General features: G+C 35.1%; 2 protein-coding genes across 2 annotated transcripts; one reads left to right on the top strand and one right to left on the bottom strand.

Moving 5' to 3' along the window:
• Window positions 1–347: 347 nt before the first annotated feature.
• On the bottom strand, window positions 348–1,283 carry LOC116909165 (olfactory receptor 1468-like). Its single transcript, XM_032912655.1, has one exon. It carries the CDS (start codon window positions 1,281–1,283, stop codon window positions 348–350), a length of 936 nt encoding a protein of 311 aa, XP_032768546.1.
• Window positions 1,284–12,198: 10,915 nt separating this feature from the next.
• On the top strand, window positions 12,199–13,137 carry LOC116909370 (olfactory receptor 1500-like). Its single transcript, XM_032912920.1, has one exon. It carries the CDS (start codon window positions 12,199–12,201, stop codon window positions 13,135–13,137), a length of 939 nt encoding a protein of 312 aa, XP_032768811.1.
• The last annotated feature ends 6,105 nt before the right edge of the window (window positions 13,138–19,242 follow it).

The following is a 19,242-nucleotide window of genomic DNA, read 5'->3' as shown; positions in this document are numbered from 1 at the left end:
CAGATAGTAAAAATCACACTTCTGCTAGAGAAGTGAACAATATAAAGCAGCCCTATACACTGCACCTGGGATTAGAATGAAAGTATATTACTATCATATTTCTGTGTTCTTGAAGAAAGAGAAATTCTAACTGTAAATTCTTTGTAAGTAGTTTTCTGGAATGAAATGGACATGAAGGTACAGTGAGGTCCCTAGTTAATGCACATTTTGCATATTAAATAATTATATAGACTGCTCATTTAAAAGAATAGGCTAAAGTGAGGAAAATCAGGTAAAGCTAGTATAATAAATATATTATGATATATAAAATTATTATGGTATAAAAATGTGAAAGCTGGCTATCATTGTCAGAGGAGAGATTTCTTTCGAAGCACTCTTTTTAGGGCTTTCTTCATATCTCTATTCCTCAGACTATAAATGAAAGGATTCAACATGGGAGTCACCACTGTGTACATCATAGACATGATAGTGTCCTTAAGAATAGAGTCATTAGCAGAGGGACCTAAGTAGAGGCCAATAATTGTCCCATAGAACAATGACACTACAGACAGGTGAGAACCACAAGTGGAGAAGAGCTTGTGGATGCCTCGAGTTGAAGGGACCTTGAGGATGGAGGAGATGATGCATGCATAAGACACTATGATAAGTAGAAATGGAATTATAACAACAATTCCTCCTATGATCACTATCATCAATTCATTAATGTGAATATCAGAGCAGGCCAGCTTCAGGAGTGCAGAAAGATCACAGAAAAAATGGGGAATCACCCTGTTTTCACAGAAAGACAACCTAGTCAAGAGCAAAGTGTGCAACATAGCATACAATGTTGTCAGCACCCAGGATAGCAACACCAGACTCAGACAGAGCTTGGGGCTCATGATTCTGGTATAATGAAGCGGGAAGCAGATGGCCACATAGCGGTCATAGGCCATTGCAACAAGTAGGAAGTTCTCAAGGGCTGCAAAAAACAGAAAAAAGTACACTTGTGTCAGGCATCCTGCATAGGGAATGAGTGATACTTGACTCTGCATGTTCAGCAGCAACTTTGGCATTGTGACAGAGGAAAAGCAGAGGTCAGTGAATGACAAGTTGCTGAGAAACAAATACAGGGGTGTATGGAGATGGGAGTCCAGAAATATAAGGATGATGATGATGAGGTTCCCCAGGACAGTGGTGAGGTACATGGCCAGGACCAGGGCATAGAACAAGTGCTGGTGCTCAGAGGCAATCGGCAGACCCAGGAGGATGAACTCAGAGATGACAGTCTTGTTGTTTCCAGGCATTATCTTCCTGCAATATCTGTAAGGATAATAGTAGGTTACCTATAAAAGTAGCATAAAAATGAACATATATGTAAGACAAGTGCTCTATAATGATTTCATGTTCGTAACATTATCTCTATTTCAAATAGCTAGAATATCTATACATAAGTAACTTAATTCTTTGGTTTCTCTTTCATGTTTTATTATTCCATCTTTAATGTCCTACTCTTATCTGAGGTACAAAATGTGTTTGCTTTTCTTTTACTTGGCAACTGGTTATGTGGTCTCAGGGATTATGAATTTTGTTCAGCTCTTTCAATTTCTTGTATGTCAATAATCCCTTGGCCTCAGTGAAGACTGTCTTATATTATGATTGTGTACAGATCTGAAAATGTCCTGTACTTTAATGGCTTAGATAACAACTTAAGATTCAGTTTGGATTTCTATCTTATCCAAGAGAACTTTTGTTACTAAGGATGAATGGTTTTTCCATAGAATGTAGAGCAGAGCTTATAAAGAGAGCAGATTAAAAAAACTGCCACCTTCAGTCTCTTCCTTCTCTTTCCCATCCTCTTTCACTTTTTCATATCATTCAAACTAATCTGTGTTCAAAGTTGAAGACTGTGTGTTATATTTCATTCATTCATTTTCACTATATATACCCCATTAGTAAATGTTCTATATTATGAAGTTGATGTTTTAGTTCATCTTTATCCAAATTATTACCAACATGGACAATAGCATTATCTCATTTCAACTCTTTAAACCATCTTTCAAATATCTTCCCTGACTCTGAAACTCCATGCTTTCCTCAAGAAGCATCATTCGTTCTTTATATGTAAAGTTGAAATCCAGCCATGCTTCCTTGCTAATGATTTTTTATTAGAGTTTCAGTGCTTAGATGATAAATCTAAATTTACTTCAGGGGAACACTTGACTAAGTTTAACCTACTGCCACAGTCACTTTTGTTCATATAAATACTCTTGTATTCTATTCTCCACCTATTCTAGTCTTTAGTGTATACCTTCCAGTGCTTTGCCTTTCACATCTGGTATTCCATCTGTCTGGCAACTTTTTTCTTGTTGCTTCAACTCATCTGGCTTATCATTTATCCTTCAGGTACAGTACAGTACACGTGGCTTTCTATGATAAGTCCCCCAAGTCCATGTAGAGAACATGAGACCTTCTACCATTTTCTCACTCTGTCTGTAACTCAGCCTACAACACTCAATGATTCAATTATCTTCTAATAAATAACTTCAAGCAGATTGGAAACCACATTCTGGAAGGGATGTCTTGAACCTGCATCACAGACATCCTGCTTGTTGACTGCATATATCCAATATAACATTAATCTAATTAGCTGCCTTTTGCACTAGGAAGTGCATTCATGATGTGTTCAAAGACACAAGTGTTCTATAAATTAGAATATCTACCATTGTTAATTTGAATTTGTCCCTGCCAAAATTTCCAGGGTAAACCCTTTACTTCCAGTTATAATATTGCACACATGGATAATACCATAGAACTTTATTTTTGATACTTCTTCATGTTACCAAATGAAATGATTCTCTGTAGATCTTTATACTTCATTTATTGTGATGTCATTGATAGCAGTATTCTAAGAAAAAATATGGTGGTAATTTTAGTAAGTGCAGGAATATTTCTATGCTGGTCTTATGTGGGCTCCTTCTCCAATAAGCATGTACCAAGTGCTTGCTTATTTACTTTGCCAACTCAGCTTTGTCCTTCTATTAGTTTTGTACACACTTTTCAATTGAGTTATTATTTACCTCAGTACACTTTAAGTGAGTCAGATTACCTGGAATAATGTGATGATTTCATATACCCAACTGAAGGCAATGATGATAATCTGCAATTTCCCAAGGAAGAAAAGACTGCTGAGAGCATTGAGTTTCAAGCCTGTAGTTTTCAGGTCTGCCCTGGACAACAATCCCCATACAGTTTTCAGATTGTCCAGTTCATACTCCAGAGAGCTGATTAATTAAAAATTAACCTTACTTTACACTTTCTGTCTTATAATAATCAATTTCTAACTGTATACACACTTATATGTGTATGTAATATGGCTGCTTTGGATTTCTGAAATATCACTATACATTAAATTTGGCAGATGAAACATAAAGACTTACAATAAAACCAACTGTTTAGATCTTCCTCTTAAAATGGTTAACTCATCTTCATTAACAAATTTTATATTTCAAAGTTATCTGCCAACATTAAGGGAAGGAACGTTGTAGGGAGTTTGATTCTCATGTAATTGTGAAGATAATATTTCTGATGTTGTGTGTAACTAGGAATCACACATGATGAGAAAGTTCACATGCAAATGGTGCATGAAATAAACAGCTTGATATTTCCCACACCTATGTGATTCCAAGTTTCCTGCTCAGAGTAAACCTAAGCATCTTTTAAGATGGTGGCTCTAATATTTAATGTGAGTAATAACTCCCTAGGATACTTATTCAAATGTTGATATTATCCTCCAATTAAGATATTGCAATTGTAATTCACACCCAGAGAAAGAGAGTTATTATGGAAAATGGAATAAACGATCTTTTAATTTATGGGTCAGTAGTTTCTTCAGAAAAATTGCAATTCCATTACTGATGTGAGATCAATCTAAATATTTGAAATCTCTTCAGATAATTTTAAAATAAAAAGTCTAATAACTATAGCACAAAACCTGTGGATTACAGAGCTGTTGTTACAATGAGGTGATAGGGTCTGGTAAGAATATAATGTGTAGTGAAATTAGTGAATATTAACATTAAAATATATCTGGAAAATAGTAGTTAACATGCTTATGGAAATTTAGGAAGACTGGAAAGGTAGAGATATTGAAGAGACAAATTCCACCTCTAAAACTCCAGACTGAAAATTATCATTACGACCCAGGAAAATTAGACCATCCTTTTCAACTCACCTATAATGTATTCCAGTGACTTTGAGACTACAGCCTGAGATGCTATTCCAATATTAATTGCAGAACTGTGAAGTAATGCCCCTTTGTTCATAATCTGAGTATGATCCCTGCTCATATGTTCCAGTATATTCAAAGCTGGGCTTAAGGGAACCTGCTCTCAGGAGTTCAGACCCAGGAGTAACTCACTAAAGACAGATCAATTAGTCAGGACATTTCTAGAACAATTAAGAGTTCTCAAACTGTGAGTGATTCAGCCCTGATGATATCTGGATCTGTTTGATATGGACTCATAGATAGATGTATAGTCACTAATGCCATGGGGAGTTAGCAGGGATCTTTCATGGCTACAACATATTTTATAAAGTGTAATTGCAAGAATTCTAAAGTACATAAGCACAGTACTCTGCATGATTTAAAATATATTAGAAGTATACTAATTCAAACTAGAATCCATCAGATTTTGTAGGACTAAACTACAATGAGAAGCACATGCTTGGGAAATGTTAACAGATTACCACTCACAATACAACTTGCTGTAAACAGGCCCTAGTGTGTGTATATATATATATGTACACATGCTAATATATATAGATCAGCTATATATGAGCCAACGTCTATCTATGTCAATAAGTAAGAAAAAATAACCCCTTCGATTATTAAATTAATTTTCAGGTGAATATCTTTTAAAGCTGTATGGCTCCTTACCTTCCTAGGTGAAACTTAACAGCCCATCCCACCATCATATTCAGACCATTGTCCACAGAACCATAGATGACACATTAACTTCTCCATTCAGTGCCTGTTGCACTTGGCTCTCATCATCTGGTTCAGATGCTGTAGAGATACTTTGTATAGTTTTATGCTCAAATTTTTCATCCCTAAAGAATCTATACATTTATTGGTCTTACAATCATTAGATTATTATATATTACACTAATATCTATTTTTTGTACTTGGAAATAATATGTGGCAGTATGATTCAATACAATGGTCTAGCAAATGCATTGTTCAGAGGGCTTTGAAGACATGACAGTATCTTTACAAACCTGACCCAGTCAATAGATACATCTAGTGATGAGTCACAATATGATAGCACTATCAAGATACTGGAAAATTAAGATGTAGCACGTGTTTGGAGGAGGTACACCACAAGCATACTTTGAAGGGCATGATTCTTTCATGGTTGCCATGAAGTGAATGTGCAAGTGACCATGGACAAACATCAGAAACTATGATTAGAATAGCCTTCTCTTTTTAAAAGTAATTTACTTCAGCTATTTAGTCACAGAAGTGATGAACTGACTAAGGAAGCAGACATTCTCCAGCATAGTAGCACATACTTTGGGAACTAGGCAGAGTTTGTTTAAAACTGTGTATCTTCTGTTCCCAAACATACTTTAGCTAAACAGCAAAACCAGTTATATACTTACATTAGGTGAACTAGAAAGCACCTCACCTCCATCTTTCTGAATAAGTTTTTAGTTTTGCATTGATACCTATCAGGATTACAGAGAAAGATGTCATAGCAGATTTGTCTAACATTTATACAAATATTAAGTTCCAGTAACCCTTCTTGAGAGAATTATTTCAGACAGTGACAGAGGTGGACTGGGGCTCTTTTCTGCATATTGACACTTTTGCACAATAATTGTAGGACTTTACTTCTGTAGCGTCAATTTGTAATGTGCAACCAATAGATTTGACAAGAGCCTGGATTATTCACAGGTTTCCACTGTGCCCCTTTGGCCAATAGCTTGATCAGATGTAACATATTTAGGGCACTGGAAGCTTCTCACAAACTGGTCATAGTGCCCTATTGTTGAAAACAACACCATGATATCTTATTGAGAATCAGATGGGTGTGTAAATAGACTCTTTAACCCTACTGAATATTTTCATGGCACTACAAGTCATTCTGTACAGTCCGGTAGGACAAAGGTTAAAAACTAACTTATCTATAAAGCCTTGTATATACAATAGTAACACATCTACATGATATACTCATGCAAAAGTGGCACAAAAGTTGAGAGTAACTAACCATTACCTGATACAATTTTCCCTGCCTGTAACATTAAATTGTGCCAAAATGTCATCTTCTAAAACACTGCAGTATTCAACGATTTTTCCAGAAACAATTCCAATAGGAATTATTTTGTACATATTGATTGAGTTCTTCTAAAATTCATATGTAAAAGAAATCTAAAACTAAAAAAATCATTGTCTTTTTTTGCTTTTCATATTGTGTTTAACCTTCTTATTGAAATTATTTTTCATATAGTACATTTGAAGTATTATTTCCTTTTTAATCCTCTCAGGTCCTCCCACCCTATTCAACTATATGTCTTCTTTCTCTATTGGAAAACAAATAGGCAAGTAGAAAAAGGAAAAGCAAAGAATTAGTATGAGAAGTACATACTGACACATAAAAACACAAAACCACGAGACATAAGGTGTGAGCAAAATACTAATAAGGTAAAAAATAGAATGCCCAGTCAAAATAAAATCTCCAAAATATCTTTAGTTTTTGTTTGAGTTCATTATCTATGGCTGGGCATGGAGAATAAACTTAGTGTGGTTTATATATCTAGTGAGACTCCATTGGAGAAAAATACATTTCCTTTGTGAGAAGTTGTCAATTGGAGATAATTTTGAAAATATAAATTCAGCTATCTTGAGAACCAATTTAACTCTGTTCTCTAATGCCTCATTTAGGGAGTTTCAGGAAAAATCTTCAAATGAGGTTTACAGAGTAGATTAAAACTATATCACATTGCTGTGTCCTTCATTTTACTTCCTGATACTTAGACAATGGAATAGTTCTCATGATCAAAAGTAGAAAGGTGGGTTATGGCAGTGAAATATTTTTTGAAAAATAGAAATAAAGCATAATCAGATTACTTTATTCATGGTACATATTTATAACTGTCATTATTAGTTGTTAGTCTTCATTGTGACTAATTTGTAAGTGAAACTTACATATACACAGACAATTATAGAAGAAAATGTCATGCTATAGAATTTTGTTACTGTCTTTGTTTTAATGTATTTTCTGAGACATGAATTCACCTATATAAGGGAGAAGTTGATGTATTTAGAAAATTTAATAACAAACTACGTAGTGATTGGGCGATATTTTAATATGTACTTTCATATTTTTATTCTATGACATTCTACATTGGAAGCTTTAACTCCCTTTTCAAAATCTCTTGCAAAATTAGTTATGTTGCTTACAAATAGCTTAATCAATATCTTGGGGTTTTATTCCAATGTATAGATACCATGATGAAGGAAAATTTTATAAAGCACAAATTTAATTAGGCTGGCTTATAGATTAAGGGGATTAGTCTATTATCATCATGGTAGGAAGCATGACATTATGCAAGCAGACTGTGTGCCAACAATTCTTCATTTTGGTCCAAAGGCAGCCTGAAGAAGATTGGCTTCTGAATTTCACCAGGAAGAGGCTAGTTTCCACAGTGGAGCATAAGGTTGAACATATATACAAGACCTCGAATCCTGCTTCTACAGTGACATACTTCCTCCAACAAGGCAACAAATCCTAACAGTGTCACTCTCTATGGTCCAAGCATTCAAACACGTGAATTAATAGGGGAGCATACCTGTTCAAACCACCACAATCACATAATTTAGTTCTGTTTCTTGTTCGTCTTTACTACTCCATGATAAATATGTTAACAATCTAAGACTTAAAAATACATTGAATTGATACATTAAAAAAAAGAAAACTGGAGAAACTCTTTTCACCAAAATGGTGCCAAATTTGAAGAAGGAAGCTACTCTCCCTCCTAAAGCTGAAGCCAAAACAAAGGGATTAAAAGCTAAGAAGGCTGTGGTGAATGTGTCCTCAGCCACAAAAAAAATCTGCATGTCACCCAACTTCCAGGGACCCACAACCCTGAAACTCCAGAGGCATCCCAAATATGATCAAAAAATTTCAATCTGGAGAAATGATCATGACCACTATACTATCATCAAATACTGAGTCAGCCATGAAGAAGACAGAGGACAGCACCATAGTTGTGTTCATTACGGACATCAAGGGCAAGAGGCACCAGATCAAACAGGCCATATGAATACTCTATGATATTGATGTGGTCAAAGACAATAGCCTGATAATGCTTGATGAAGAAAAGAAGCCATCTTTGCTTGACTCCTGATTATTATACTCTAGATGTTGCCAACAAGGTTGGGATCATGTAAACTGAGAGCACATGGCTAATTATAAATATACAATTTTTAACCATAAAAATGACAACTAATGAAATTTTGAAAACCAAACAGAATTAGGAGTGAATTTAATGTCACAGAATGCAAACATTGAAAAAGAAATGAGAACTAAAAGGAATTGTATTAGGAACCTAATAAGAATGCATTAAAGTCAAAAGAAGCCGAGAAAAACCACCACACACACACACACACACACACACACACACACACACACACACACCTCAAAGCAGGAATGAGTTGAAGTTAAAATCAAGTATTAAAAGAGGTTTAAAAACTGTTTATTTTTAAAATTGTAATAAGCCATTATTCATGCTAAAAATGAAAAAAATCTGTATACACCATTAGAATAATAAATGAAAGAGGATTCATGCTATTTCTGCTTAGAAAATTTAGAGAATGACAAAAGAATATCTTAACAACCCCATTCTCACAAATTGATAGTCTAGCTCAAAAAAGCATTCACATTTACTTCAGTGGTTTTGAAATTGCTTGAGTACAGTCTATTGAGATCTAAGCTGGATTACACATAAATGCTGTGAATTTCATAAACAGGCAAAGGATAAATGTACATCTGATTTCTCTTCATTTATACCTTATCACTAAGTATATTAATGAATGATCAGTGACCACCAACTGTTCTCACCTCAGGGCTTTGAAAAATTGGTCCTATTTGGGTCCTGGGTAATTGCACAAGATAAGGATTCCTCAGGGATGCAGAGGTCCTTGGGTCCCTGGTGTCCATAGATGGCTAAAAGGGGACATGTAAGAAGTTGTTGATTATAGAGGATGTTCATTCCTGTTCTGATAATGAATAAAGGTGACAGGGTCTGGAGCAGGAACTGAAATATACCTTCAGTTATCCAAGATAAATTACCAGGAGGAAACTTACATGTCTTGCACTTCCAAACTACATGTCTTGCACTTTCATTTTATGATAGCCTGACTGGAAGTTTTCAGGTATGATATTATTGTTTGCCATTTTAATACTTTGCAACACTTTGGAATATTTTAGAAATACATTATAACACAGTTACATTGATAATCATTTTGATAATGATTCAGCTTAATACAATTACTTATTGGGCATATTTCTCATTTCAACTCAATAACAACTCTTTAGGGTATGGGCAACGCTGCAGTGCTTAATCCTTCTTTTAGTAGGTCTTTAGTTTTAAATATTAGAAATGTTTGAAGAGATCTTCTATCTAAAAGAGCACAGATATGTACAACTTCAAATAGTGCAAGTACTTGCTCATTACTGCAACCCATGGATCAGAGTATTCACATTACCTGAGTTTCCATTTACAAAATTGAGTATCATCTTGAAAACCATAGTCAGTGTTTTCAGAGAATTCCAGGAGAGCTGGAACTATTTCCTTGGACAGTCTTATCTACTATTGAAGCAAAAATGTGAGTTTCATAACTGAAGTAGTAAAGTCCATTAGGTCAGTAGCAGCAGCCATCAAAAGTGATTTTTGCATTGTAATCTCTTCATGTAAGCCTACATAAAACATGGGCCACATTCATTCATAGTATACAAATAATTTTCAGAAACCAGGGGCACAATTTCCCTTATATTGCTCTAAGTTTTCTGCTTTATTTCTATTAACTGCTCATATGAAGCTTGTCATATTATGAAAGACAAGAATTACTTTCATCTGATATAATGTTAGTAACTTAATTAATGTTTAATATGCAGTGAAACACATTAATGAAAGTACCTTGAACTGCAACTTGAATAAAATGGCTTTTAAGCCCGAGACAAGTTTCTATAAAAATTGTCATGTTAGGTATGGATATCTGAACATGAACTCAAGGGAGGGATTAAAATTAACTGATGTTTTATATAATGGTAATTGTATTTATTTTTCTACATCATTATCAGTGAAATTTATTTATTTGGAAATGACTATCATATGAATATAGTAGAATCCTATGATGCATAAAACTGTTAGTCAATAGTATTAATAAAAAGAGCATTGCATTTTGCACACCACAATACTTTCCATAAATTCACAATCATATTTGTAAATCTAGTCACAGAATATCAGAATTTAATGTTAAAAGATTAAGTTTTGTGACTTCAGATTTTGAAGAGAATGAAAGTGTAATTATTTAGATTTAATGTAACCTTCTTCCTTAATATTTAACCTATGCATTAGGCTATAGAACAGCTAGGAAATCTTCATGAATATCGGGTCTGGGACAGCCAGACCTTACCTTGCTGTAGGATGAGGGCAGGCATGGTCTTTCCTGCATGAAATTTATAGTCTGTCAACAACAGCTGTTACGGAATGACCAGCTGTGAGATAAGTACAAAATGCTATGAGACCATGGTGGCAGGTCTTAGCATGTAGTTATACAAGGAAGTTTTAACTTAAAATATGACATGTCATATTGTGGAAACACAAAGGGGAAAAGCTATGCCACAGAGGAGAAGATGTGATAGGCAAGGAGTATATTAAGTTAGAAATGATGGAGTCACAGACTTCAATTTAGAGTATAGCATTGCTGAGGAGTAAAATGCATATGTGCATATGTGCCATGTGAGGCCATATTTGACTGTAGTGGTTGATAGATGTTGGGTAAGCAACTGATGTTTGGGTGTTATAGGAACTGTGCAAGGAGAAGATGGCCATCTAAGGAATGAATTTGGAAATACAAAACTGTATTTAAATTTCATAATGCCTTTGTGGGCTAAACCTACTGAATAAAATAGTGTAGAGACATTGCACAGGAGTTTGAATTGAATGTTGATTCCAATATTTCACTTAAGAAATGGTGGCATGCATTTCTAGAAATGCAATTGGATAACTTTGAATAACAGGATGAGAATGAAGATAAGAAACTGTATTAGGTCCTGGGTTGGATGTCATGGTAATAAAAAAGAAAGAATTCAGTAGAATTCTCATATAGGATATTGAATTAATGTTTACATATTATGAAAAAGTAAAGAAATGGATGAAAGAACATGTTATGGGAAAAGAGTGAATTTCCTTTAGGATGCACTAGGCCACATATGCCTGTTAAAGATGATTAGACAGCAGCAAGGTATCTAATTCGGTAGATTACAAAGAAAACTGCATCAGAATTTAAATGGTAATTAATGCATTAAATATATGAGTTTTCCTTTGGATTCATTTTCTATTAACAGGAATAGGTATACAAAAATTCTCCAAGAAACTTCAGAGAAATAAACTATAAATGGTGTAAACTGAGGTTAACACCATTGTTTAACAGAAATGAAGGAAAGATAAATGCCAATACATTTTCCATAGTAAAAGCAATTAGATGTGATGAGGAAATACTAGATAAGTAGAACATGCTAAGGCAACATGGCTATAAGACTGAACATATTTGGATATAGGAACTACAGTTACTTTGAAGAGAGTAAGATTAATTATTGTAGGGTATAGAACACACACTCTATGTAACAAGCCATGTCCCTTTTCAATAATATGTGGATATGGATACTAGAGAAGATATCAGCACACTGTACAGGGTTTGGTTTGTACATCATCATCTACCAAGGACATTAGAGAAAATAAATAGACCAAGAGTATTCCGTGTCATAATGAGGGAAAGAATATAAAAATTAAAGACTATGAAAAATAAAGGAAACTTTTTATAAATAAACAAATGAGGCCAAAGAGTGGAATTGATCTATGATATCATACAGGCACAATGACTGGAATTTTAAGAAAATATAATTGTTTTCTTAAAGTCATTAGAGGAAGAACATGACGGGAAACAACCAAAGTTTGATATCAAAGTTTCTCCTCCTGGGTCTGCCCATCCCATCAGAATATCATCTCCTGTTCTATACTCTGTTCATGGTTATGTACCTCACCACTATCCTGGGAAACCTGTTAATCATTGTCCTTGTTCTACTGGACTCCAAGCTCCACTCACCCATGTACTTGTTTCTCAGCAACTTGTCTTTCTCTGACCTCTGCTTTTCCTCTGTCACAATGCCCAAGTTGCTACAGAACATGGAGAGCCATGTACCATCTACATCCTATGCAGGCTGCCTGACACAGCTGTACTTCTTTATGGTTTTTGGAGACATGGAGAGCTTCCTTCTTGTGATCATGGCCTATGACCGCTATGTTGCCATCTGCTTTCCTTTGCATTACACCAGCATCATGAGCATCCAGTTCTGTGCCTCTCTACTGGTATTACTGTGGATGCTGACAATATCTAATGCCATGATGCATACTATGCTCATGGCTAGATTGTCTTTTTGTGAGAAGAATATGATTCTCCACTTTTTCTGTGACATTTTTGCACTTCTGAAGTTGTCCTGCTCAGACACTTATGTTAATCAGTTGATGGTATTTATCGTAGGAGGACTCATCATTATTATTCCATTCCTACTCATTGTTATGTCCTATGTAAGGATTTTCCTCTCCATTCTTAAGGTTCCATCTACACAGGGCATCCACAAAGTCTTCTCCACCTGTGGTTCCCATCTGTCTGTTGTGTCTCTGTTCTATGGGACAATTATTGGTCTCTACTTATGTCCATCAGGTAATAATTCAACTGTAAAAGAGAATGCCATGGCTATCATGTACACAGCAGTGACTCCTATGCTAAACCCCTTTATCTACAGCCTGAGAAACAGAGACATGAAAAGAGCCCTAATAAAAGTTGTCTGCAATAAGAAAATCTCTCTGTAATGGCAGTACTTTGGATTGACACATAATTTCATGTAATACATGTATTTACATTAATATTGTAACAGAAATTGTCCCTCTTCATAGGACCTACAAGGAAGGAGCATGCTACATAATTGTTCAATACATGAAAGAGAAGAGGTTTGGTCCAGTAGTCAAAGGACAATAAATTGTCTTTGATACCTGGCTATAACTTTCTCCTTGTCTTGCATAAACAGCGTGCAAATGCAACAGTGGATGAGGGAGTCTCTAATGTAATCCTGTTCCTCTTATGTTAGTGCAAAAATTTATTATGTTACCATATTTCTGTGCTCATGAATACATCAGTTCAAATAGTTAACAGAATGGATTAATGACACTGGACCACAATGAAATCTCTTCATTAGCCTGCATTCTTCTAGTCTTTCCTAGAGGTTTTCCCATACTGGTTTTGACATTTTTTTCTCTTAACTTCCCATATTCTTTCTACGCATGTTATATTTTCTCACTTGTCTTAAGCCTTAACAAATTTGTTGGAATCATTATGTACAATTGTCATTTGTATAATTTTTGTCTTAATTTGGAATTGATTAATAAATAGGGATCATTCAATTTATTCAATGAGGGAAAGAAGAAAGAAAGCTAGAAGCTGCTAATCCCTCATGCATACTCATATTTTACTTTGTAAGACATCATTTTTAGTGAGTATCGTTTCTTAACACTGACAATCTGAAAGTGTTAGAGAAGGTTCTGTTTCATAGACTGAAGTATATGAGATTCACTGACTTCCCATCTCCCACAAAAGGACAATGTGTGAATGCATATGAGACCATGACTACTTCAACTCTTTTTGTCTGATTTCTGTAGAAAAATTACTTCGTTTTTCATATTCTTTGCTTAACTACAGCATAGAATAACCTTCATCTATTAATTCCCTCAGTTGTCCTTGGTAGGTGATGACACACAAATCCAATTCTTAATACTCTGTTCATCACTACCACTTGCCACATCATCTCCATGTGAAGACAATCCTGTATTAATAGGCTTCTCACTGCCTGAGAACATACTCACTTGAGCCTCTGTGTAATCATCAATAGAAATATGCAGACCTTTATCTCTTCTGTTTCCCACAGTCTTTGTACTTCTCTTTGTACTTTATTGTGTTTCGTGAAGTATGATGTCTCCCATCCAGTGATCTATGTGGTCATTCCTATGCACACACACACACACACACACACACACACACACACACACACACACACACACACACACACACATTTATAAATGTGGATAATCACTTATAGAATTTTGACTTATACTTTTTATTGAATATTGTTTTAAAATATGTAGTATTGTAGTTCTCATGTAAGTAAGATTGCACCTGATGTTCTTATAGCTAAATTCTGAAATCTCATTGGCACAGTATAACAGAATTACCAGAAACATTACCAAACGTATGCAAATTAAGTATGTTACCTCCTCATGTAAAAAATAAAGTTTAAAAGACAGAAATATTCAATGGCAATGACATGTTTAATAGCTATAGAATGAAATAAAGAGCTCTGCTGAACAATGAAAAGAAATACCATTGTGTAAAAATATAGCGTAGAATATGTAGGTCTTTACACATATTTTAAAAATTCAACTGACACATGAAATAATAAAAGTATATTAAGAAAATGTGGTGTGGTGAATACCATATACAATGTAGAAGATGGACTGTGTGAGAAGTGGCTTAAAGAGAAGAAGAGGTAAGGAACAAGAAAGTTAACAAAAAATTAAACAAGTAAATTAGAAATTAAGTCAGGTGTGATTATATGCCACTGATCCCAGCACACATGCAGCTAAGGGAGTAGCATCAATATAAATGTAAGGTCAGTCCAGCTGCACAGTGTGACTCTGTAAAATCAGCTTCACTGCACAATGAGACCCTGTGATGTTTTCTTACTCACTGCAAAGTAAGACCCTGTGAAGTCAGCCTGGAGTGCACAGTGAGACCCTTGGGAAATGGAACTCTGAAACATCAATTATTGGCCAATGGACTATTAAGCATAAAGTCACAATATGTATGAGAAAACTTTCTCTTAGGCACATACCTAAAATAAGTTGGGATTAAAATATTGGTTTTGCTTTTATTTTGCAGATAAGTATAATTTATGATTGTTGGAAAGCAGAATGAGCAATCAAATGATGATCAGATAAATAAAATGTATTATACTCATAAAATGAGACATCTGAGAGCAAAATTGAATACATTTTTGATGTGTGCAACTGTGTGGAGTTTCTGTAGAGAAAAAGGCAAATGTAAAGAGCAGATATTGAATGAGTGAAATTTCATTTAGATATCTTAAAAAGCCATATACCAATGGTCATGCACAAAGATCATAGACTTCTGTATATTTATGTTTTCACCCATAGTTCTGTATTGTTTGCAGCCTTAGGCAGAGAAGCTCCTTATCCTTAAGGGTATTGGTTAATACCGAGTCACATAAATGTACAATGACTGAGAATAAGTGACTATGATATGCAGCCACAGATTGTATCTTATCTGGGCCATCCCTTCTTCAACTCTCAGGAAGCATCATGAAAGAAGAGGTACAAAGATTGGAAGATTCAGAGGATGGAAACAAGGATTGTGAGATGCTGACCACATGATGACAGAGCACTTTGCACTTACATTGCAATCATAAGTTTTAGGGACTGTGGTCAAGTGAATGTGATCAAGCCAGTTAAATTTTCCAGGTTGAACAATTCCAACAGCAATTGGTATTCCTCAACTAGATGAAGAGCTATGGGTAATTAACAATTACAAAGATAGGGAGCATTCTTGTTCCCCAGCGTTGAGATCCCTGATGGCTTATCTAGTAAAAAATGGTCAGTCCTAACGCCTATACATGCTATCAATGTTGAATGATCTCAGTGGGAATATGCATATGTGGATTTGTTTATCTGTATGTTATGACCATGAATGTTAAAGAAGAGGAAGCTGTGAATTTGGGAGGGGTATCAGATATAGGATGAGTATGATGTAGGAGAGAAGGAAAAAAGTGATGTAATTTATTTTAAATTTTAAAATAATTCAACGTGGAAGTGGGAGTGGATCCTATTACCTTCGTCTTTCCTGAGGAGCTCTTGGCAGTTTATCATTTCTACAAGGAAGAGTGTCTTTTGTTGTGAGGTGGGGTGGACATCGGCAGGCTGCCCATACACTAGTGAATAACTCAGTCATGTGCATCTGGACAGCTCTAACTGGACTCTGTTTTATGTAATAATTGATAATAATGATAATGATAATAATAATAACACCTAAGAAAATTTAAATTAATAGAAATAAATACTTTGAGAGAACATTAAATTTTCACAAAATTTAGAAGCTTTAAATTTTCAGTTCTACAACATATATGTGTATATATATATATTACACATTATGTATACACATTTGTATATGTGATATGCATGTGCATGTAATTTATATGAATGTTAATGTATATATCTATATATATAATTTATGTACATGTATATGGGACAGAATCCATGTATGAAACATTATGGCAAGCAAAATAACCCATCATTTAGCATGGCTGTGATGGATGCACTCTGAAGGGGCACAGCCCAAGGGATTTTGTCCCAAGACTGCTATTTGCTGCTGATATGCATTTCCTGCCATTATTACATAGCCTAATGATACCTGGGCATCAGCTCACCATATTGGACAGATTTCTTGCAGATCAGCATGAAGATGAACATTAGTAAATTAATGCTGTTTAGATGAATTAACAACTTTATAGAATTCCTGATTTGATTTAAAATAGTTTTAAGAAGGAAGTTTAACACCAGCTCCGAAAAAAAAAGAAAAGAAAAAAAAGGAAGGAAGTTTAAGAAGATCGTGTTAGCTTTTATTTTTTCAGAAAAAAAAATGTAAGGAAGATAGAATCAAGGAAAGAATGCCCCTCTCCTCAAATAATAGTAAGTAAAGTCTGAATAATAATGAATACAATGATCTTACATAAATTTCACTAAGAAGGAAAATAGGCTTGGGCAGATTCTGATCAAGGAATAACATACATTCTAGGTCAGATCCAAGGATGAGGACTCAGGTATGCACTATGGCACTATGACAAGGCATGTGAAACTGTTGCTTTGAACTTATAATAAGCATATAGAATGAAGCATTGCTTTAAACTTACTATCAACATCCTTCTGTAATGCCCATTTTGTGTAACATTTTACCTAAGGAGATTTTTTTTCTTATAAGAGAACTTTTTGTCTAAAAGGTATAAAAAACTGAGAGCAAAAATAAAGGTTTGGTGTAGATCTTTTCTTATTCATCATTTTGTGTATGTCTCTCTCTCTCTCTCTCTCTCTCTCTCTCCCTCCCCCTCTCTCTCTCTCCCCTCTCTCTCCTCTCTCTCTCTCTCTCTCTCTCTCTCTCTCATCCTTTCTCTCTGGATGAGAAAGAGTTAACAAACTCTGAGCCTTTTCCCTGGCCAGGGAAAACCCAAGTCAAAGAGTAAAGAACCCAAATAACTACGTTTTTTCTAAATCCTCTGTTGCTATCAGCAGATGTCTATTTACAGAATCCATCAGCTTTTGGCCCAACATAGCAAGAGTTAAATTTCCAGAAGCCAGAGGGGGGGGGAGAGTGTGTGTTAGGTCCCCAGAACAGAAAGAAAGAGTTAAGGACAGAAATCATTAGACTTTGGCCATCACCCAGTGCTGTTTCCACACCAGTACTTGATTGACTTGACTGTGGGGGCAGGACTCTGATATATATGTGTATATATATATATATGTATACACACATATGTATGAGTACATGGATATGTACATTGCCTTAGTTTGGGTTCCATTGCTGTGAAGAGACACCATGACCAAGTCAACTTTTATAAAGGACATTTAATTAGGAATGGTACAGTCTCAGAGTTTCAGTCCATTATCATCATGGCAAGAAACATGACAGCATTCAGGCAGACATGGTGCTCTAGAAGGAGCTGAGAAATCTACAACTTGATCCAAGTCAGTCAGAATGAGACTGTCTTCCCAGGTAGCCAGGATAAGGTTCTTAAATACCACACTGGGTAGAGCTTGAGAATTAGGAGACCTTAGAGATCACTTCCACAAAAACATATTTCTTGCAACAAGGTCACACATACTCCAACAAAGGAACACTTCCTCATAGTGCCACTCCCCCCTTTGGCCAAGACAATATATTTATACATGTATTATATGTATATGAATGTGCATGTGTATGTATAAGTGCACATGTAGATGAACATATATTATATACATGTATATTTACACATATATATGTCATATATACATATATGTGTATATATGTACATATACATGTGTGTGTGTGAAACATTGATTAGACTCTTATTTCTGCACTATATGGGAATTAACTAAAATTAAAAACAAAGTTAAATCATGTGAATGTCATTTTAAGAATATATGTTAGAGGTTCATATAATAGATTTCATCAAATTTTACACAAATATGATGCTTTGATGTTTCTGGTTTGGTTGTATATTTAAATTATTTTTCCACTTTATTTCTCTTTCTCTTATATATTACATCCTGACTGCTATTTCCCCTCCTCCCTCACTCCAGAATCACCTTCCCTACATTTCCTTTTCCCTGGACCTACCTCACCTTTATGTCCCTTCAGAAAAGAGAAGATTTTTCCAGTGACATCATCAAACACAGAATAACAAGCTATAATAAGACCAGGCAGAACTTTTCTTATCAAGGCTGGAGAAGTCAACAAAGTAGGAGGAAAGAATCCCAAATCAAGCAAAAGAATAAGAGATAGGCCTCTCTCCCACTATTAGAATTCCAAAAGACCATCCAACTATAAAACCATAACAATATATGCAGAGACCTGGGTCCGGCCATACAGGCTCCCTGATATTTATAAGCCCACTTGAGTCCCTGGGAGTTGGTTATATGGGCCATGTTTTTTGTGGTGCCCCTGATCCCTCTGGCTTCTCTAATCCTTCGCACTTCTCCTCCATAGGACTATACAAACTTTCTGCCTAATATTTGGTTGTGGAGATCTGCATCTGTTCTCATCAGTTGTCAGATAAAGACACCTTACTCTGATGCCGGTTATGCTAAGTCCCAGTCCTA

The sequence above is a fragment of the Rattus rattus genome, chromosome 9 (assembly GCF_011064425.1).
Source record: "Rattus rattus isolate New Zealand chromosome 9, Rrattus_CSIRO_v1, whole genome shotgun sequence".
NCBI lineage: Eukaryota > Metazoa > Chordata > Mammalia > Rodentia > Muridae > Rattus > Rattus rattus.
This window is presented reverse-complemented; position numbering and strand designations above follow the sequence as displayed.